At 40.9% G+C, this 23,942-nt stretch overlaps 1 protein-coding gene across 1 annotated transcript in view; it reads left to right on the top strand.

Annotated features, from left to right (window-relative positions):
• The first annotated feature begins 1,767 nt into the window (after positions 1-1,767).
• Positions 1,768-23,942, top strand: part of NPHS1 (NPHS1 adhesion molecule, nephrin) — a 92,042-nt gene continuing 69,867 nt past the window's right edge. The window contains exons 1-12 of the mRNA XM_053690904.1: positions 1,768-1,822; positions 2,536-2,733; positions 6,198-6,320; positions 9,328-9,459; positions 9,559-9,637; positions 10,427-10,530; positions 11,280-11,401; positions 13,787-13,958; positions 14,195-14,352; positions 14,554-14,695; positions 15,607-15,731; positions 23,559-23,727. Of these exons, the coding sequence (XP_053546879.1) occupies positions 1,768-1,822; positions 2,536-2,733; positions 6,198-6,320; positions 9,328-9,459; positions 9,559-9,637; positions 10,427-10,530; positions 11,280-11,401; positions 13,787-13,958; positions 14,195-14,352; positions 14,554-14,695; positions 15,607-15,731; positions 23,559-23,727 (1,579 nt within the window). The remainder of the gene's footprint in view (positions 1,823-2,535; positions 2,734-6,197; positions 6,321-9,327; positions 9,460-9,558; positions 9,638-10,426; positions 10,531-11,279; positions 11,402-13,786; positions 13,959-14,194; positions 14,353-14,553; positions 14,696-15,606; positions 15,732-23,558; positions 23,728-23,942) is intronic.

Here is a 23,942-nt window from a genome sequence, read left to right as displayed (position 1 = left end):
TTTGAATAAATTACCCACAAAACAGTTATTCGTATATTTATCCATATTGTATGTTGCAACAGCAGATAAAGCTCATGACTCTGTAAACAACTGTAAAATACCTGACTATAGTTTTATGTAGCTTATATACTTATTATTATTATTATCAGGTATTTGTAGAGTACCAACAGATTCCGCAATGCTGTAAACATATTCGGTATACAGGATAACCTTTGTAGGGATCAAGTGGGTAGAGGGCCCTGTCGAGAGTTTCACTGTTGTAGTCGGCTCTTATGAAGGTGATCTGCAAACAGCTGGGCTCATAGGCTTACATTCTAAGGGCTTCAAGGGGAAAGCAATGGAGTTAGGAAAGCTTAGTGTAGGTTGTATGCATCCCTGAAAAGTAGAGTCTTTAGGGAGTGCTTGAAGCTGTTAAAACTAGGGGAGAGTCTTGTGGAGCAAGGCAGGGAGTTCCACAAGATGAGGGCCAGTCTGGAGAAGTCCTGTAAATGGGAATGTGAGAAAGTAACAAGAGAGGAGGAGAGGAGGCGATCGTGAGCAGATCGAAGGGGACGGGAGGGAGAGTATCTGGTGACAAGTTCTGAAATGTAGGGGGGAGCAGCGCAGTTGAGGGCTTTGTATGTCAGAGTGAGGAGTTTGTGTTTAATCCTAGAGGCAAGCCAATGAAGGTAGTATTGGCAGAGAGGTGCAGCAGATGAAGAGCGATGTGTAAGGAAGATGAGCCTGGCAGAGGCATTCATAATGGACTGTAAAGGAGCTATGCAGCAGCTAGGTAGACCAGAGAGGACGGAATTGCAGTAGTCGAGGTAGAAAAGGATGAGAGAGTTGATTAAAATCTTAGTTGTGTCTTGTGTAAGGTAATGTCTAATTTTAGAGATGTTTTTAAGGTGGAAGCGGCAGGCTTTAGCCAAGGACTGAATGTGAGGATTGAAGGAAAGGTCTGAGTCAAGTGTGACCCCAAGACATCGGGCATGTGAGGTAGGGGTATTGATGGAATTATCAACAGTTATAGAAAATTTGGGGGTGGAGATATTGGAAGAAGGGGGAAAAATAAGGAGTTCAGTTTTGGAGGGATTTAGCTTAGGGTCGTGAGAGGACATCCAAGATGAGATATGAGAAAGACAGTTAGTGACACGGATACTTGCATATCCAAAAAAAAAAATACATTTAGAAATGAATAAACATCCCTAAACATATAAATGTATATATGTATAATATATACTTATAGTTTTAACACCTCCCATCTTTTAATACTAAAGCAAGTGTCCAGTAAGATAACTGATCAGTCACATAATATCTAGAGGGTCATGTGACTCGTCGTTTGCAGAGTGTGGTGTATTTTGTTATGTGAAGGTCATTGGAATGTGATCGGGTTTGCATGCGAGTAGAGTGTACGTTCAACTCGTAATACATGTGCAACTTCCGACGAGTGCAAAAGAGTTGTGATAAACCTCTTCTCGCTTGCACGCAACACTGAACGCGCCACTCGTAATCTGGCCCTAAATTGTGATTATTGTCCCCTTCTGCACCAGAAACAAAATGAACATACGAGCTTCTGATTTTTCATAGTTGTTTTAAATGCTATTGTCTAAATAAAAATGTATTTTTATGTAAATCTTACATGTTTCTCTTTTTAAGCAAGGTTTTACACTTTACCTCTGGTAAGAGTACAGCTGGCAAATAGAACAACTGATTACTAGCAGAGACCAGCATTTAATCCCCGCTGTGTGTATATGACTCGCTGTCCACGTGCCTTGGCTGCAGGTCATGAAGCTTCTTATAACTACAGTTATGATCTACAGTTTATCAGTCTTTGCACAAGGTATGTGTGGTGGGTGGGGATAATATTCAGTGAATACATCACTCATCACCACACTAGCAAATAATAAATTGCTATGTTGCAGTCTAATTATCAGGTAAAAAGGAAGACTTTGTGATCTAATAATAAAACAAGTTTATTAATAATGTAACAAATAACATTTTTCATTGACCATCTCTGCTTTTCACCAATTTAAAGGGGCATGGAAACTTTAGTATGCTTGGGCTGTACAAGACACATTAAAATACATTTAACTTTATAAGCATTTCATCTGTGTCAAATGCACACTTATAGTGCACTGGTTAGAATGTACTGTGCACAGTACATGGGGAATACTTACCATGATTTAATGCCTGTTTAAGATAAAGAAATGGCACTGCTTATTTGCACATGGTGCCAATATTACAGCTAAAAAAACATCCATTTTTTAACCCCACATACTACCAATATTTTAAAGTGTGCCGCTAAAATTTGACTGGATATGTTTGCGTTATATTTGAGCACGGCTGATATTTTGAATTCATATGACTTATAAATCCAGTATGAGTATGGGATGCCCAGTCCAGTTTCCCCAATAGCCAAGGGGTTAATAATTTATTTCACACAGTGTGGTAATTGCATGGAACAAAATGAATAATCTGGAAACGTATCTCCTATATTTAGTGAATAACAGGGCCTGTCTGTAGCTCATACCCATAATTCTGTGCTCCCCTCAGGTGTGCAAGGTGTACAGCAGCTGTTCCGTGTGCAGCCAGACAATACTACGGCAGTGCTGGGGGCTTCGGCTGTCCTGCATTGTGAGGTGGAACATGCGTCAGGAATGGTGCAGTGGGTAAAGGATGGGTTACTGCTAGGGCCTGACAGGAACATACCAGGCTTCCCTCGCTATCGTATGACCGGAGACCCTCAGAAAGGTGAGAGCTGGAAAATTACCACATAATAGAATAAGTGATGGATCCCATTAAAGAAACATTCAACTGAAAACATAATTCTCCATAATACGACATTGTTATTGGTTAGCGCTTGAGCCAGAACATGGTTTTGCAGCGTGTCCCATAGAGGTCTATGAGTAGAGGGAGTTAGCGTGGCCGCTCTATCCTTCCTCCAGATTGAAGCACACCTGAGGCTTTCACTTGGATAATTACTTTTTAACCTTAACTTGAACTATGAGTGCAAGAATAAGAGTGCTATTGATTTAACTTGAGCGTTGTTAGAGCTTAATAGCGTTAATATTCTTGTGCTCCACTTGTAATCTAGCTCTATGGGATAGTACTTCCTGCCTCAAAAGACAGGGTGGGGGGCTGGGGGCACAGAAAGTCTCTGAGGGTGCTACGCTATCTTTATGCCACCAGTTACCTTTTATTCTTGTCTTTTGTTTCTTCAACAGTTCCTTAGTCCTTTATGCTCCTTTAGACTGAGGAAGGCATTAAATAAAGAGAGCCGGGCATTGCCAGGATGGATATGTTTATGCATTCAGTAACAAAACTCAGCTTGAGTTTAATATCTGCTGCCCATTCAAATGCGTTGAGGCATTTTGGGGCTGTGCTTAAAGGGACACTCAATCAAAATTAAACTTTATGATTCAGATAGAGCAGCAATTTTAAACAACTTTCCAATTTACTTCCATTAACAAAATGTGCACAGTCTTTTTATATTTAAACTTTTTGAGTCACCAGCTCCTACTGAGCATGTGCAAGTATAAGCGTGTATGCATTTGTGAATGGCTGATGGCATGGCTGATGGCTGTCACATGGTACGTGTATGCATTTGTGATTGGCTGATGGCTGTCACATGGTACAGTGGGAGTGGAAAAAGACATAACTTTTAAAATTGTCAGAAAAAAACAATCTACTACTCATTTGAAGTTCAGACTAAGGGGCATATTTATCAAGCTCCGTATGGAGCTTGATGCCCCGTGTTTCTGGCGAGCCTGCAGACTCGCCAGAAACAGCAGTTATGAAGCAGTGGTCACAAAGACCGCTGCTCTATAACCTGTCCGCCTGCTCTGAGTACAATCGGGTTGATTGACACCCCCCTGCTGGTGGCCGATTGGCCGCGAGTCTGCAGGGGGCGGCGTTGCACCAGCAGCTCTTGTGAGCTGCTGGTGTAATGCTGAATACGGCGAGCGTATTGCTCCCCGTATTCAGCGAGGTCTGGCGGACCTGATCCGCACTGTCGGATCAGGTCCGCCAGGCCTTGATAAATAGGGGCCTAAGTGCTATTGCATTGTCTTGTTACCTTGCATTTGTTGATTATGCAAATCTACTGTATTGACAAATCTGAGAATTACTCTTGTGCAGCAGTACCTTTTCTCTAGCAGTGCAGGATTTAGTTACATTATCCCTAAAGAAAGAATAAAATCTCATAATGGAATAGGGACGTGGCAGCTCTTTTTAAGTTAAGTCATTTTAAAATGATTTCAACAGTAAAATTAAAAATAACTTTTATTTATTTTCCAGCTTTTGCACAAATCAGTTTGAGTTTCTGTAAGTTTCAGGTAACATATCACTAAATACAGAGAGGGGAACCATTCATCTCCTTGTGTGAAATTATTATGGTATCTAATTAAAGGAGCATTATTGTCAGAATTAAACAAAAACGATTTATATATTTTTCTTGAAATCTGGGTATGCACATATCTTGATAATATTGTTAAGAACATGGCTGCGTATGTTACTGCCATATTTTGTGTTCATGTCATGTGCACGCTCCTTAGCCTACTTCAGTATGTTCTTGTGGTAAGAAGCTAGGTTAGAAGAAACAATACAGAAAAAGAGGTACATTTGATCATTTGTGAGTTGCAAATAGTATTATGGTCAATGGAGCTGCGTCTATCTCACAGCTGCTCACTTCACTGGGCACAGAACAAGTTCCACTGGCACGAAAATATCTTCATGAAAAATATTCCCTCTGTTAAATAGACCACTCTAATGTGCACAAATGTAAGCTGGGGAAACAGTAAGAGAAAAAGACGTTATTAAAAGCCTTTGTAAATTCCGCAAGGTTTAGGTAAAAACCTGATCACGACCCAAAACGGCCACATCCAGAGCACAGCCAGCCCCTTGTTCTGTCTGTAAGGTTTGCAAGATGCCTCTTGTGCTGTCTTTCTATAACAAAACAGAAGCCTGCATTTTCTACACTTACATACGTTAAAGGGATAGTCAAGTCAAAATTGAACTTTCATGACTCAGATAGGGTATGCAATTTTATAAACTTTCTAATTTACTTTTATCATCAAATTTGATTTGTTCTCTTGATAGTCTATTTGAAAGCTAAACCTAGGTAGGCTCAAACTCATTTCTAAACTGTTGAAGGCTGCCTCTTATCTCAGTGCATTTTGACAGTTTTTCACAATTAGACAGCGCTAGTTCATGTGTGCTATATAGATAAACATTGTGCTCACTCCCTGGAGTTATTTATGAGTCAGCATTGATTGGCTAAAGTGCAAGTCTGTCAAAAGAACTGAGATAAGGGGCAGTGTGCAGAGGCTTAGATACAAGGTAATCACAGAGGTAACAGTGTTGGTTATGCAAAACTGGGCCATGGGTAATAAAGGGATTATCTGTCTTTTTAAACAACAAACATATTCAAGAAGACTGTCCCTTTAACATTTATAGCTTGTTTCTGGCTTTGTTGCTGCTATAATTGTTTAACTGCTTAGCTATAAGTTCTCCTTTCATGTGTGAGATTTTATGAATTGGGCACTTAAGCAAGTATGGAATGGATGACCATTAAAGATACTCTTGGACATAAAGCTGAAGTGAGGCTCAATGAATTTCAAACATGATATCACCTTTAAAGGGACATTAAACACAAAATGTTTCTTTCATGATTCAGGTAGAGAATACAATTTTAAACAAAATTCCAATTTACTTCTATTATCTAATTTGCTTCATTCTTTAGATATCCTTTGTTAAAGAAAAAACAATGCACAAGGACGAGCCAATCACACGAGGATCTTATGTGCAGCCACCATTCAGCAGCTATCGAGCATATCTAGATATGCCTTTCGGCAAAGCACATCATGAGAATGAAGCAAATTAGATAATTGAAGTAAATTAGAAAGTTGTTTAAAATTGCATTCTCATTATAAATGTCCCTTTAATATAAAGCCTTTTAGTAACCTGATGAGCTTCAATGAATCTAGTCCAAGACCTTGCAGGTAGCAGCATATTCTAAGGGAGCCTTGTGCCAGATGCTGTTTAGTGAATTTAAGGACTGGTAAATCGTTTACAACTTGTCCAGAATTCACACCAATGAGGTTCAGGGACTCTTGATTCTGAAGTTCATGAGATGGGCAAGTATTTGTCGCATGAATGTACTTTGGGTATTTGTATTAAGATGCTGCTTGTCTGTTTTCTGTCCAAAATCTTCAAAGGGGAACACAATCTGCGCATCGATCAGTGTGAGCTGAGGGATGACGCTGCCTATCATTGTCAGGTGGGGAGATCAGAGGTCAGTCAGGGGATTGTGTCTCGCACAGCCCTGCTCAACATCCTCAGTAAGTGAATGTTTCCAATATCTATTTCACATTAAGTAATCAGTAATGCTCAAAGATTAGGGAGTCACAGACCACCCTAAAGAAAGTTTGATTTGGAATTTGACAGTCTGTATATATATATATATAAATGTGTGTGTGTCTGTGTGTGTGTATATATATATATATAAATGTGTGTGTCTGTGTGTGTGTGTATATATATATATAAATGTGTGTGTGTGTCTGTGTGTGTGTATATATATATATATATATATATAAATGTGTGTGTGTCTGTGTGTGTGTATATATATATATAAATGTGTGTGTGTCTGTGTGTGTGTATATATATATAAATGTGTGTGTGTATATATATATATATATATATATATATATATATACATGTGTATGTGTCTGTGTGTTTGTGTGAATATATATATATATATATATATATATAAAAATGTGTGTGTGTATATTTATATATATATGAAGCCCTGAGTTCAGCCCGGAAAGGGGGAGGGGCGAAACGCGTAATGTTTTGAACAAGATACAGTGTGGAGGACGCCAGCATGGTGGAAGTGCTGTGAACCTGACAATATCTGTCTAAAGTGTTTGGGCAAGTGAAGATTGCATTGGCTAAATACATCGCAGTGAGACACACCACGGAAGGGAGCCTGACAGGTAATACCCGTTGAGTGTGTGAAGATAGCGAAGGTAAGCCATGCAGTAACAAGCCTTGCACCCTGAAGTTTCTTGTATAATTTGCACATTGGATTGGAGCACCTAACAGTAAATTGCCCTTCTTGGATACTCACATAAATGCTCATAATCCGTTACCAGATAAATATATAACCATCTGAGATAACAAGGACGGTATTCTCTTTATTCATGACCGGAGCGTGTTTTTAACACTCAAGTGCCCGGTAGTAAAGATGAACTTTCTCATGAGCCGGCTCTAATCCTAGTTATGCTAGCATGAATTATAAAATAGTAGTGCACTACACTTGTAATTTGTAATTGGGTTATTGCCACCTTTACAGCAGATTTTCTTGGCTTTGTTTTTAATAAATATGTATATGTCCAGCATACCTGTTTAGGATTTCATTTCTAATTATATTGTGTGGGTTGTGTATGGTGCGGCCTGTGATCCGCTTTAGCCCTCTAGATTTGGTAGGGCTCTCTCTATTTAATTTGGTTATATATATATATATATATATATATATATATATATATATATATATATATATATATAAATATGTGTGTGTGTATATATATATATATATATATATATATATATATAAATTCATTGTGGTGGTGAATGGAAAAAATTGCCTATATTATAAATGTGTCAAGTGTTCCACAAGTATTGAGTGTACTCATATACTAAATCTCTAAAAAAATATTATTTTTATAGAGTTGATAATTTAAATGGTGCAGACCCATTGAATAATTATAACCAAATAGTTAAAGTATAAAAATGGCACACAATAGTGACATTTGAAAGACTGGGAATTCAGCACTCTTTTAAAAGAAAAAAAAACCAAACACTTGAATTTTGATACAATATCATAAAGTGACTTTATTGTGCACAGCACTGTCCAGAGACCTGGGCAGATCCACATCAAAAGATGCGCATTAAATTAAACACCAAATATACCATAGACAGTATAATACACTGAAAACCAAACAGTTAAAAAAGAAAAGAAAAGAAAAGAAGAAGGGACCGGCCCCTATGACATTAAAGGTGGTAAAAAGGTATCATAACATATGTAGCTTATGGGTGCAATGTGTAGTCAACGGGAAAAAAAATTCTCAAGTGGAATAACAGACCAATATAGGTTTTAGTGCAAACTGAACCACTAAAAAGAGAACATTCTTACCCTATTCACAGGACTTGGCATCCGTTAAGCATATAAAGCATATCAGTAACACAAGGCCATATAACAATGCTACAACGTTACCCTTCCAAATATAAATGTGAGGTAGAATGACATCAAAAGCCAATTTGTAACACAAAGCAGAGCTCAATATAAGTCCACAGAAATTTCAATGGAAGTTGTTGCGGAAGCTCCGATACACAGTGACAAGCAAAATGAAAGTCTGTATCCAGATCTTAAGCGAGCACATATAAAGCATGCAGCAGTATTAGTGGCAAAGCGATGTAACAGCCCTTTTGAAAATGTAAGCCAGATCAGTGTTAATATTTTAATATCAAATGTAACTTTTAAATTTTATAGTGTAGGCATCAAATATAATATTTAAATGTTGATGGCTTTAGACTTACATTGAAGATTATGTTCAGCAACTTTTAAATGTTAATATTTAAGTGTTTATATGCTATGATTTGTGTAGCAAAAAAAAAAAATAATAATAATAATTTTCAACATTTATTAGATCAATTAAATGTGGCTTTGATTTGTTTGAATTGGTCAATATTCATTCATCACTAGGATTTGTGCAACTATCTTCCATATGTGCTTGTCAGCTCCACACTTTGGGGCCTATTTATGAAAGGTCTGTTGGACATGGTCCGTCATTACGGATCATGTCCGACAGACCTCGCTGAATGTGGAGAGCAATGCGCTCTCCGTATTCAGCATTGCACCAGTAGCTCTTGTGAATTGCTTGTGCGAAGCAGCCCCCTGCATATTCGCGGCCAATCGGCTGCTAGCAGGGGGTGTCAATCAACCCGATTGTATTCGATTGGGTTGAATTGCGGAGATGTCTGTCCGCCTCCTCAGAGCAGGCAGACAGGTTATGGAGCAGCAGTCTTTAGACCGCTGCTTTATAACTGGTGTTTCTGGCGAGCCTGAGAGTTTGCCAGAAATAGGGACCTTGATAGATATGCCCCTGTGTGTGATCATAACGCCAGGTTTCATTTCATTTCTGTCTATATTCTCTTATCAATTTTCTATGATTTAGAGAAACCAGGACCAATATATCTTTGTATTGTAGTTAGGTATATCCATTTATAATTAGCTCCTCTATGTGTATTAGTCTATTAGTAACTTATTTTCTCTCTCTTCTTTTCTAGTTCCCCCACAAACCCCAGTCTTCCAGGACCACACCACAGGTAGTTCAGTGACTTGGGTGTTTGGGGTGGAATATTCAGTTACTTGTAGAACCACTGATGCCAAACCAGCTGCTGTCCTGACTATTACAAAGAGTAAGTACAAGCATGCAGAAAAAGAACTCCACTGGTTGGATTACACTCATGGTAGTTTGTTATCTACAGTATGGACTCACATGGTTTTTTTTCTGCCAGGTAAGGTGGAAGTTTCCGGAGATTCATCAAATAGCCCAGGATCAAGGGACAAGCTTGAAAACACAGAGATTACTGTAACGTGAGTTAAAGGAACAAAAAGGTCTATCATGTATATAAAAGAGCACTATTTATAGGTGCCAAAGTATTTTCCATTAAAAGATTAAGCTAAAGCTGTTTAGATTTATTTGGAACACATGGGAAATGCATGAGTGATGTGCCCAAAATCATAAAAACATTAATTGTATTTTTGCACATCACAAGATCATCAAAAAACCAACCAACCAACCAACCAAAACAAAACAAAACAAAACCCCCCCAACAAACTATTAAACATTTTAAGATGCCCTCTTTTATTTGAGGTGCATTTGTGTAGCCAACCCTATCATACAATAAACAAATTACAGATGTTACATAGCACTAAAACTGTGAACTACTCGCTCATTAATGAAATGGTATATAAGGGGATACATCATTCATATAAAAATTGAAGCAATTAACTTTTGTTGGTAAATTTTGAAAATGTATAAATTTTATAGGTCTAACCTATGGTTTTTAGTTATGTGAGGCTTGTTAGATCCGTTTACTGTATATTTAATGAAAGCATTACAATAGAGTTCTTAGTAGAAATATTGATAAATGATTAATTTACTGTGGCTCAGGGGATTTTCAGTGAAGAAGAAGGGTTGAATAATATTCTTTATTTAAAGAGTGTGTATGTGCCTAGCATTGTTACAGCACACACCATGGCTATGTCAAAAATTATCAGCTTTATAGAATAACATTGTATCAGAGCATCACGTGATACAAGGTATTATGGGTAATTTGATGAATACAACCACTTTCTGAGTGTTCTTTTCTTCTCTCATAGAATCATACCGCAAAGCTCTGATAACGGGAACCTGCTGACATGCACGGCTCTAAACCCAGCAATTCTTACTCCAATTACTTCCAGTTTCACCATGAATGTGCTGTGTGAGAAAGTAGTTCATAATCCCACTCTGTCACTGTATGAAATATACATCCATGGGAGTCTGGAAGAGGGGGGGGGGGGGGGCAAGGGGTGTTAATTCCCAGTGGAAGTTTGCTCTTTATAGCTAACCATAAGCATTTATTTGATGCCAGATAGCCAAATGATGACCAGCTCATGTGTAAAACAATCTACTCTCTAATGCTGTACATTTTATCTTCCCCTCATGGAACAAATCTATGGACACCCCTGTTTACATCTCTAGGCTTACATGATATAATCTGCACTCATACACTTACAATACCCAGAATGACACAAGACAATAACAAATGTGCCTCCAGGAACCATATGGGGGAGGAACACCTGGGTTCCACAATTGAATAAATGAGCCACTTATAAATTCCACAAACAGTGGCACAAACAGGGAAAATCACAGTTTGGGGGGGGGGGCATGGGAGTAATTATATACCCCCACCCCCCTTCCAGACACACCTATGGATGTAATAGCTATACTCTAGCTGGTTTCACATACTCATGGTACACAGTGTTTACAATCTTTGTGCTATTCTATGCATCACATTTTTGTAAAATTTGCTCACTCCATTCTTAGTGAATCTAGCACTTTTACACACACAAGCTGTACATTCATTCTATCTTGTTAAACAGGCCAGTTCCATATGCAGTATGATCATTATTGTTTCTGTGATATTTTTCCATCTCTCACCTCACTCCTTTTGCCTCACTCACTCCTCAGTCCCTCCGAATCCCCCAGTTATAGAAGGTTATTCGGGCCCTACAATAAAAGCTGGAGAAACACTGAAGCTCACCTGCACGTCTAGGAGTGGTAACCCATTGGCAACATTGCAATGGTTAAAGGTGAATTGTTAATAAATTGTATATTTTGTATCCTAGTAATAACTTCCTAATTACAATGAGACCTAGTAACATTACCCAGATTAATGGCTACCCCTTTGTCATGTGAGAGCAGAAACTGAATGGAAAACAGCTTAAAAATGTCGCAAAGTTCAGCTGCAATAGTTCTGCCACGGTTATGGGAAATCAATTTGCAGAAATCAGTTTGTAAGCTCAGCAACAATATAAGCAGCACATGAAGGCTCAAAGAAATAGAGCAAACTACTTTAAAGGGTAGGCAGGTCTAAATTAAATGTTCAAAGTTTAGATAAAGCATACATTTAAAAACAAACAAACAAAAAACTTCTTGGTATCTTTTAGAAGACAAAACATGGGATTTGTATGGCATTCAGTGTGTGCAACAATGTTTGTAGCATTATTATACATTGTTGCAAACATTGCTGCTATAGAATGCTAAAGACATGTGCACACCCCGGACCTAATATGAGTCTGCCTAGGTTAACTCTTCATTAAAGGATACAATGTTTTTTTACTTAAACAATCAATAACAAAGCCAAGATGGCAATCCATGTGAATGCCTGTCCTAATGGGTTTACTACATGGTTTTTGAATATGAACATATTAAAATGTATTTGTTAACACATTTATCCAACACTTTTCTAAGGCATTCAGCCCAGGTAAACACTCCCTATTAGTTGAATAGAGACGATTCACCTTCACTATTTCAATTAGCCACAAAACATATTTTTGGCTATTTCACACTTTTTTAATTAATACAATTTTTGAATCTAACATCTTCACGTTTTTTTTGTCCAGTTTTGAATAGACATGTGCAATTCGGTTCGGTTCGATTCGGAAATTCGGCAAATTCGGCAAATTCGGAGATTTGGATCGAACCGAATTTCCGAATTAAAATACTGCTGAATTTACCGAATAAATCCGAATTAGTTCGGATTTATTCTGTAAATTCGGATGGTCATGGATTACACTAGTATTGTACAGTATATTAGGTTATATCACTCTGCTATGGGTTACACCTAATATACAGTACATAATACTAGTCTAATCCCACCTAACACTTACCGAAATTACGAATTTCCGAACCGAACCGAATCCAGCCGAATTTATTCGAATCCGAATGAATCCGAAACAAATCCAAACCGAATTTATTTGAATCCGAATGAATCCGAAACAAATCCGAACCGAATTGATTCAAATTTTTCCGAATTCGAATCGCTCCGAACCGAAATTCGAAAAAATCCGAATCGATCTGAACCGAACCGAATTTTTTCGCCATGCACATGTCTAGTTTTGAATGGTATTTCTTGTTTGTTGCGATGATTTTTTCAAAATTAAAAGCCGTGCTTAGTTCTCCTGTTCAACAAAAACAAAAAAGCACTAAAACCTGCTAACGGACAGTAGTGTAAAAGCTTATTAACAATCCCAGGATCAGCTTGTTTTTCCCAGGATGTGGCGCTCACACAGAGAAACGTTACTGCAGTATATCAGTTTACCATGTATCCCATTCATAGGGGGATTGCTTGATATTCAGGGCTGGACTGTGCTCCTTAGTTAAGACCAGACCGATAAACTCCCAGAAAGTTCCTCTTTGTGAAAGGCACAGTTTGGACAAAAGGACACTAATTCTGGGGTGGTAAATAGGGATTAGGGAGATGCATAATTTCTTGCACAACAGATATTTGTGTGTTGCATTTTACTTTAATAAATCTGGCACTGAATTAAGCTGAATGCCGCATACCACGGCCATTTTGTGCATAATAACAAAATAATGCGTATCGCTAGTGATAACTAACTACTAAAAAACACGCTATTACGTTATTGTTCATTCCCTGGTTTGAGTGCTTCTCTCTTTTTGTTTATGAAAATGTTCAGAATAGTTCCTATCACACGTTTAAGCTTATGCAACTTTTATACAAATCATCTAAATATTAATTGCAATTAAGAGCGTTTGGGTTTAAATATGGAAATGATAAAATTACTCAAAATTATATGTAATTATTAATTACACACATTTCTAAAATGTTTAATATTGGTTAAGTCCAAATTTGCATTCAAGCATTTTAGTCAGTTATTGACAATATTGATTTAATATTTGCTTTTTAATTTTTTTTTTTTAATGTGTATCTAGCAAGGAGCAAAAAAACTACAGAAACCAGGAAATATCATAACATAATGTGTGTTGTTTGATTAAGATTTTTGTAAATATCTTTACTATAAAAGAAAAGTTTGCAATATTGGTACTAACTAAAATAAATTTTGGAAAAAAATCAGATGCAATAGGTAACATATGAAACCCCAAAGTTCTGAGTAATAAATATTTTGAAACAAGTTATGTAAAACAATGATATATTTGCTTTTGTTTGGCAGAATGATGAAGTGGTGTCTACAAGATGGGAGACAGATGCTGTAACCAGGATCTCTCGGAGTCACCTGACCCTCAACATCAAGCCTGCAGATAATTTAGTTGTTGTGAGCTGTGAGGCTGTGAATCACGTGACTCCCCAAGCTCTAAGAACGAGCATCACTCTCAATGTAGTATGTGAGTATGCATCATATTGTGAACCTGTCATATGAGCCCATGGATACATTATTGCTTTTTAATGCTCTTACTAGTTTTGGATCCTATAAAGTACTCCGACAGCCTACATTAAATTCTAAATTTAACCTACAATTCCCAGTCATTATATATTGATACCATTTATTTGCTCCGTAAGCTCCTCTATTTTAGCAAAAAAAATTTTTGGGTTATCGCTCATCTTCTGTTTTCTGCTTCAGTTCTACCTACAGAGGTCACAATCCTTGGATCACCCAATAGCCTGGAAAAGTCAACGTTTTCTTTTTCCTGCTTTAACGCTCCTAGTAATCCGTCTGTACAAATACGCTGGTGGCTGGGTCCAAAGGAATTGGTTGATACCATAGTTACTGTTACTGATGTGAGTGTATCATTGTTATATATAATATTGTTTTTTCAATGATAATATTACACATGGGATTTAGAATATATACAAATTTATCAGTTAAATTTGAACCTATATAACTAAATGTATTATATATTTTAGTAATATCTTTAATTTAGAGGTATATTGATGATATTTCTACAATTCTGGTATAGATTATTTGGAATTTCTTCACAGGCAGCTCATGGAGGAAAAATTACAATGTCAAACATTACAATGCCAGCTCTGAGAGAGGAGCATGGAATGTCATTGACCTGCGAGGCCTTCAACGAAGCTATTCTTTACTCTAAATCTTCCAGCGTCATCATCAACATACAATGTAAAAAAAGGATTTGGGATACAATGAAGGCGTAGGAAATTAGTAATTAAGTGTGCTCCAAAAATACTGAAATTGTCTGAATGAAGATTTAATGAAGGACATTTAGGGACTAGGAGTCTGATTCTCTAAAGCTCTGCTTTCAGTTAGATTGTCTAATAAGATCTGTGAGTACTGAAACATCCTTTACAGTATTCAAGAAAGGCTAATTATGCTGTAAACTTCATATATAAAAAAAGTTGGAAAAAAAATCTTTAAATACACTCATTTTTAAGTTCAATGACATTTTAAAATACAAATTTTCAAAACTTACCAAAAAGTACAAAATTCAAATTGTAGTTAATTTTTCTAATGTAAAATTACCATCACAGACTTAGTGGTTGGGCCGAACATGGAGTTCCATGAAAATATCTGAAGTTCTCTCACAGGACAAATTCTCTATAAATTGTACTCTAGGCCCCACTGTATTATCTCGCCAATTGTAATCTGGTGAGTTTGTCTTGAAATACACAATGCACTTATTACACTGATAAAAAAAGGACAACTATCAGTGAAAGTCGTCTGAGAAGGTCCCAAATTGATTCCTATTTGCTTAAACGAGCTTAAATACTTTCTATGAGAGGCTGCTCGTTACTTGCCAGAACTTCCAGGTTCAACTCCTCTTTTTAGAGAACTGAATGAGGTCTGTCCTTGTGGTGGTTTACACAATGATTTTTGGTGAGATTTCAGAATTGGGCTTTAAATATAAAGTCATATAAACATGAGTTAGAACTAAATCTGCTTTACTTTAACTATATTAGTTACAAAGATGTTATTAATATTGAATGGTGTCTGAAGACCATCACTAAACATGCCCTTATTTTTTATGCTTACTCAGTATATGTGATTATATCTTATTGGCTCTTATTTGTAAGATCCTCCCCAGAAGGTGTGGCTAGAGGCACCACCGGTTGAGAAGCATTTTCGTGCTGGAACTCCAGTGAAACTGATTTGCTTTGCAAGTGGGGGAAACCCAGCTCCACGTCTCACTTGGATAAAGGTCAGTGATCTTCTCTTCTATTTGTGTGTATGAAGGCAGGTGATATTCTAATATGTGTATATATATCTACTATAATCGCGTTTGTAACGCGTCTGCCGCTGTCGCCAATTGCACACGCATCCTCAAAAGAATGTTGGCTGTACGAGGCAGCCAAAAGAATGTTGGCTGCAGGCGGAGCCAAAAGAATCCACCTTATGCAGCGAAGCTGCATCCAGGTGGATTCCGAAAATGGCAGGGTGGCCATTTTTGGAATCCACCTGGATGCAGCGTAGACAAACGAAACCTTAAAAAAAAACACGCAACCGTCCGCATGAAATAACAAAAAAAAAACACGTAACCGCCTGCAAGAAATAAAAAAAAAATGAACCGCTTGCACAAAGTATAACAAAAAAACCTAACCTCCCACACAAAGTATTAACAAACACATAAACCGCCAACCTCCACATCGCAAAATAGTAAAGTAATTAACCCCTAATCCGCAAATAACATAATTAAAATATTAACCTCTAAACCGCCAACCCCCCACATCACAATTAACCTAATTAACCTATTAACCCCTAAACCACCAACCACCCACATCGCAATAAACCTAATTAACCTATTAACCCCTAAACCTCCAATTTCCCACATCGCAATAAACCTAATTAACCTATTAACTCCTTAACCGTCAACCCCCCACAACGCAAATAACTAATTTAATTACTAAGCCCCCTAACCTAACACCCCCTAAATTAACCCCAATACTGTACTTAGTAACAATTAAAATAAAAAATCCTAACATTAATTTAAAAATAAAACCTAACAGTAAATTACAAAAAAATGAATCTAAAATTACAAAAAATAAAAAAATAAAATTACAGAAAAAAATAAACAAAATTATAAAAAAAAAAAAAAATTAAACCTAATCCCTATGAAAATAAAAAAGCCCCCCCCAAAATAAAAACACCCCCTAATCTAAACTACCAATAGCCCTTAAAAAAGCCTTTTGTAGGGCATTGCCCTAAGTTAAACAGCTCTACATTTAAAAAATACTCCCCCCTAAAAAACAAAAGTCCCCCCTAACAGTAAAATTCCCCTGTCACAGATACCAGGCTGCCATGATTAAACTTCCACCCCCTAGCCCCTCACCTTTTCTCACTGGATTTGAACTTTGGAGAGCTTTTGTGATCTCCCAGATGCTTGGTTTTGTTTATTTTGTATGCTTTACATCCTCCCGGAAAAGCTGATCTCGGACCAACCAACCCCTTTCCAGCTGGCCGGGCTCCTGGAACTACCAGCCGGCCACGTCTCCCTGCATACCTGCTGACATTTACACCAGGTTGCTTCAGCGGCTCTTCACCCCAGAGCTCCGCTCTTTTGGGGATGGGTACTCCCTAGGGAGGAGAAGAGGTGGGGTGATTGCCGGAGGATAACTCCCTTGGGAACTGGGGGTTCCGGACTCTCCTACAACTCCTATTTCCCTTTGGCCTTCCTGGTGTACGTTTGATCACCCATAGCTCCGGCTCCCAGCCATGGATGACGTTGCTTTTTTGACTGTAGCATCTGGGGACCGAGGGCTTTCCAATGATACCCTGGAAGTGCCGTTGCTCCCCTGGGATTACCCCAGAATAGCCACCAATGTACCGCTGGGACTCTATGGGACAATGGACACTATGGTGGGTGCCAGCCTGTCTGAAGGGGCAGGAATGGTGGGAGATCTGGGGATCTGATAAGATCTCATTATCTTGATCAGTTTGTGTATAAAAACAGTGTGTTTCCACAATAAAGTATTTTTTTTGTGTTTCACCTGAATACTAGTCTTTCTAGTCATTTGGGTGGGCTCCACTGAAATCACTTTCTCCGCTACATAGCAGCATGTTCCAGGTATAGAAAGGACCCTTTGGCAGAGCTACCCAGTTGGGGGAAGCCGGTATCCGTCACAATTGGTTGGCAACGATGGGATGCTTCTGCCTACCTGGAACATCCAAACCACCAACTGAAGCCCTCTTGGGATGGAGCAGCAGTACGCTGGACTCAGGAAGAGTACACTGCTGGGAGCCCGGGGGAAAGTTGCCAGTAACAAGTCCAAGGCGGCAATCATAGCCAAACTCTTGGAAGGCGATCGGGCTAGCGAGCCAGCTAGTGAGGCCGGTAGCAGCCGGGACAGCAAACGGCCTAACGAGGTATCAACCAGGGAGACCACAATGTTCGAACTCCAGAGAGAGATCCAGTGGCGGCTGGACCTCTATGGGACTGCCCCACTGGAGGAGTTTATCACTCAGATAATAGCAGATGCCACCTGGGTCCGGATGTTGGAGATCCAAAATTCTATGGGGGAGCCATGCCTGACCCCTGGATCCACCTCCCTGACCGAAGAAGCTACCCCATGAGGCTTTTCGAGCCTTCAAAGACAATGAAGAGGACATCGACAGCTACCTACAAGTGTTCAAGACCCAGTGCGAGTTGCAGGGTGTTGCCAATGCCGACAGAGTCACCCTCCTGCTCAGAAAGCTGTCTGGATGGGCCCTGGAGGCTTTCAACACTGTGCCTCCAGGAGACCAAAAGAACTATGACCGGGTGAAGGAGTGCATCCTTGCTGTTATGGTCTCACACCGGAGGCTCAGCAGCTGAAGTTCCGGGAACTAAAGAGGCAAGAGGGGCAGCCGTTCACAGAGTGGACCCACCGGTTCACCAGGTCCTTGGACTCTTGGTTCACCAGCTGACACGTAACTACCCTGGATGAAGCTACCCAGCTCATTTTATTGAATCTACATCCACTGCCGGCAGAGGTATGGGACTGGGTTAAAGATAAGGGGCCCAAAACAGCCGACCAAGCAGCTGTCCTGGCTGATCAGTACTTGGATGCCCGGTGTCAGACCATCCTGGAGTTCTGACCAGTGACCCGCTCCGCTCTAACCCCTGCCCACCCTCTGGCACATACCCGGTACCCCCAGACCCAACCGGCACCTATCTGCCCCACTGGGTCCAGTTCACAGCAGGGGTGCTATAGGTGTGGACAGGCGGGCCACATCAGGTGGGACTGTCCTGGCACAGAAGCCACAGAGTCCCTCTCTGGCTCAGTGGACAGTGGACAAGGACTCCTGCCGGAGGTTACCAAGCTGCCGTCCACTCTTTGGATGCAGAGGGCCCTGTAAACTATGCAGAAGAGGAGGTCGGGGTCCTTTACGAAGTGGACCCCGCAACCAGCGACAATCGCCTGCACCACCGCCAAGTCGCCTGGATCAATGGCCGGTCGGCCTGGAGATTACGAGACAGTGAAGCCACGTTTACCCTTGTCCAGCCACACATGGTCCCTAACTTGGATCAAACAGGAAAATCCCTTACAGTTCGTGTGGCTGGGGCTACAGTATTTTGGATCCCTACTGCATGGGTGCACCTGGATTGGGGTGCTGGTTCCCGTGCTGTGGAAGTAGGGAACATGAGCCATCTGCCCGCCGAGGTCTTGTTAGCAAATGACCTCGGACACTTTGCTTCAGCCTTTGTGTGGGATAACTCCATGGATGCTTGCCCTGTCCCCACCCACCAGCAATGATTAAGGGGTGTATTACCCCGAAACGTTGTGACTGTTTGACCCTGCTTTTCTAAGGAATAAAGAATTAACTTTGGCATTTTGTCGAGCTTCCAGTTTGTACATTGACTACCACCCACCAGCAAGCCAGATGCCAGGCCATGGCATATGATCTGGGGACCCAGGTAAGCCACGCCGCCCTGACTCCTTCCTTGCCCACTGACCAGATCTCCTGGGCATCCCCCACTAACTTCACCCAGGAGAAATTGAGCGACCCAACCCTAGCTTCTTACCATGACCGGGTAGGGACTGACCCCAAGGGCCCAGGGGGGGACCGTTTTGAGTGGGAGAGAGGGCTCCTGTACAGGATTGCCAAAAGAAAGAAAGGGAAGTTGCCCAAGTGCCAGCTGGTGGTACCGCAGAAGAATTGGTATGACCTGCTGTGTATAGGGCATGACATTCCCCTAGCAGGACACCTAGGGATCTCTAGGACCCATCATCGACTGACCCAGAATTTATTTTGGCCAGGGGTTACAGGGGATATTAGGCAGTATTGCAGGACCTGCAATGTGTGCCAGAGAGTAGGAAAGACCGGGGACCACTCCAAAGCCTCCTTACACCCCCTCCCCATCATTGATGAACCCTTCAGCTGGGTAGCTGTAGATATTATTGGTCCATTGTCCTGTCCCAGCCCCTCTGGGAAAAAGTATATACTGACAGTGGTAGATTATGCCACCCGGTACCCGGAGGCAATCGCTCTGTCTAATGTCTAGGTGGAGACAGTAGCAAATGCACTGCTCCGGATATTTACCAGAGTAGGTTTTCCCAGGGAAGAAACCCAGTTCACTGCCGAACTTACCCGGCAGCTATGGAGACATTGTGGGATAAAACCCCTGTACAGCGCTCCATACCACCCCCATACTAATGAGTTGTGCGAGAGGTTCATCAGGACCCTGAAGCAATTGCTTAGGATGTTCTCTGCATCACACAAAGACTGGGAGAGGTACCTTCCACACCTCCTGTTATCATACCGAGATATGCCCCAGGAATCCACTGGGTCCCTCCCCCCTTTGAATTAGTGTATGGCCAGAAAGTGAGGGGACCCCTAGATCTATTGAGAGCCCACTGGGAATCATCAGCAGGAGGAGGAAGGACACTCCATTGTGGGGTACATTCTAGAATTCAGAGACCAACTGAAGGGCCTCGCCGAGAGGGTGCAAGAGAACCTTCAGGTCGCTCAAGGTATGCAGAAATGGTGGTATGACCGGAATGCTCAAAACCAGACCCTGGCAGTACAGCAGAAGGTCCTGGCCTTGAAGCCTGTCAAAACAGACAAGCTACAGGCCTCCTGGCAGGGACCCTACAGAGTGGTAAAGCAGCTGAATAACACAACCTATCTGGTAGCCAAATGCTTAGATGACTGAGTCCACCGGACCTTTCATGTGAACATGCTGAAGCCTTACCATGAGAGGACCAGGGATGTAGCCGCCATCTGTGCTCCATCTATGGAGGATTTTGAGAGTCTTCCCATGCCAGAGCTCCCAGGGCGAGATAGGATGCCCACAGGCGTAGAGAACATACAGCTGGACAAGAGGCTTAGGGGATAGGCAGAAGGAGCAAGTTTGACAGATGCTACGGGCCAGCGGGACATGTTCTTCACTACCCCTGGGTACACCACAGTGGCAGTACTCCAAGTGAAGACCCTGGGGCAGGGGCCCCTGTGACAGCCAGCGTACCGGGTTCCTGGGGCAGTTAGGGAAAGCATGCACAGCGAGCTCAGGGAAATGTTGGACTTAGGTTTTATTGAACTAATCAACAGTCCCTGGGCCTCCCTGGTGGTACTGGGGGCAACTTCCTGACCACCCTCGATCTCTGCAAGGGATACTGGCAGATTCCCTTGGTCCCCGAGTCCAACCCAAAGTCGGCATTCATCACCCCATTTGGCCTATACCAGTTTAAGGTCATGCCGTTTGGGATGAAGAATGCTCCGACGACCTTCCAGAGGATGGTAGATCACCTCCTGGATGGTCTCCAGGATTATGCCTGTGCCTACATGGATGATATCGCGATCTACAGCAACACCTGGGAGAACTATCTGGTCCACCTAGGCATAATTCTTGACCGTATCAGGGCCGCCGGTCTGACCCTGAAGCCCAACAAATGTACGCTACGGCGCTCGCAGGTCCAGCACCTTGGACACCGTGTAGGCTGCAGGAAGCAGCGGCCAGAGCTGGCCAAGTTTGAGGCAGTCGCAAACTGGCCAACCCCCAAGACCAAGACTCAAGTCTTAGCTTTCCTAGGGACTGCAGGGTGCTACCGCAAGTTTGTCCCCAACTACAGTGCCCTGGCCAAACCCCTGACCGACCTAACCTGAAAAGGGTTGCAGGAGGAGAACTCCCTTGGGAACTGGGGTTTCCGGACCCCCTACAACTCCTATTTCCTTTTGGCCTACCCGGTGTACGTTTGATCACCCGTAGCTCCGGCCCCCAGCCATGGATCACATCACTTTTTGGACTGTAATATCTGGGGACCAAGGGCTTTCCAACGACACCATGGAAGTGCCATCGCTCCCCCGGGATCACCCCGGAATAGCCACCACTGTACCACTGGGACTCTATGGGACAATGGACACTATGGGGGGCACCAGCCTGTCTGAAGGGGCAGGAATGGTGGGAGATCTGGGGATCTGATAAGGCTCATTATCTTGATCAGTTTGTGAATAAAAACAGTGTGTTTCCACAACAAAGTTGTTTCACCTGAATACTAGTCTGTCTTGTCATTCGGGTGGGCTCCGCTATAATCACTTTTTTTGCTACATAGCAGTATGTTCCAGGTATAGGAAGGATCCTTTAGCGGGGTAGCCGTCATCCTCCACACCCTCCACCCACCAAACCCCCCAAAGTAAAAAAAAAACCTAACACTAAAAAACCTAAACTACCCATTGCCCCTAAAGGGGCATTTGTATGGGCATTGTCCTTAAAAGGGAATTCAGCTCTTTTACTGCCCTTTAAAAGGGAAATCAGCTCTTTTACAGCCCAAAAACCCCTAATCTTAAAAAAAAAACACCCCAAAAAATAAAAATTAAAAGCCCAAATAGGTACTCACCGTTTCTGAAGTCCGGCAGAGAAGTTCTTCTTCCAGGTGGCTCCATCGTCTTCTATCTTCATCCGGAGTGAATGGCGGCATGGAGCAGAGGTGCGGAGCTGACTTCCCCGAAGTGCGGGTCCTCAGAGGCGGCAGTCCTCAACGGCAAGGAGGCTACTCTTCATGCGATCATCCGCCGCACACTGAAGATTGAATGCAAGGTACCCCATATTTATTGGGGTACCTTGCATTCCTATTGGCTGACATTTTGAAATCAGCCAATAGGATGAGATCTACTGAAATTGTATTGGCTGATATGAACAGCCCATAGGATTTCAGTAGCTCTAATCCTATTGGCTGATTTCAAAATTTCAGCCAATAGGAATGCAAGGTACCCCAAATTGAATGCGGTACCTTCTATTCAATTTTTAGTGCACACTGGAGATCAGATGAAGAGGAGCCTCCACGCCGCTGAGTACCGCCGCAGCTGAAGACCACCGCTAAGGACAGCCGATCCGCTCCGCACTGCATTCGCTCCGGATGTAGATAGAAGATGATGGAGCCGCCTGAAGAAGACCTTAACCGCCGGACTTCAGGAATGGTGAGTACCTATTTGGGCCTTAGTCTTAGGCTTTTTTTATTTTTTGTGGTGGCTTTTTTTTAGATTAGGGTTTTTTTGGGCTGTAAAAAAGCTGATTGCCCTTTTAAGGGCTATTGGTAGTTTAGTATTAGATTAGGGGGTGTTTTTATTTTTTATTTTGGATAGCTTTGTTTATTTTTTTCTGTAATTTTACATGTTTTATTTTTTGTATTATTACCTTTGGGGTTTATATTTTTTTAAATAGTCTGCCATCTGGGCCGGCTTTTCGCCTAGTATATATATATATATATTTATATGCGTGATAATTTTTTAAACTAAAACTATAACCTCTCAGCGCTCATCTTTCATGCAGAAATAGTATTTTAATTTGTTTAAATGCAGGTCATTTGGAATTATGATATTTGGAATATTAAAATATAGTGATATGTTGTAATTTTTTACATTATTATTATTATTTTTATTAATAATAATAATAATAATAATAACAATAATCTGCACATACATATGATAATATTAATTTAAGAATGTGGAATAAATTATTTGCAAAAAATAAATACAACATATGTGAGTCTAGTAGTGGAAGGGGTGAAATAAATGTCACTATAATTAAAAAAACAAATATTTTTTTTCTCAGGATACTAAAACTTTGAGGGAAGGGACAGAAGTCAAATCTGGTGGCAAAATTATATCCAAAGAAATTACCATTATAACGGCCCCAAGTGACAATCAAGCCACCTACAGATGCAATGCCAGTAATGATGGGAAAACGTCACTTACTGCGACTACAAAGCTGCATGTACAATGTAAGGAATCACTACCTGTTCTTATTTACTGCTAGATGGGGCAACTCGTCTGCTAGCTAACCTTACTTCTGTATCATATGGCAGTTATACCCACAGGCAGTTCTAGAAATAAAATTCTGGGAGGACCACAGTCAGAATCGCAGATGTTCTGTTGACTGAGTTAGGGTCAGTAGAGTCATAAACACTACATGAGTGGAGCTTGGCTTTGTGTGAGT

Source organism: Bombina bombina, chromosome 8 (genome assembly GCF_027579735.1).
Source record: "Bombina bombina isolate aBomBom1 chromosome 8, aBomBom1.pri, whole genome shotgun sequence".
In the NCBI taxonomy this organism is placed as follows: domain Eukaryota; kingdom Metazoa; phylum Chordata; class Amphibia; order Anura; family Bombinatoridae; genus Bombina; species Bombina bombina.
This window is presented reverse-complemented; position numbering and strand designations above follow the sequence as displayed.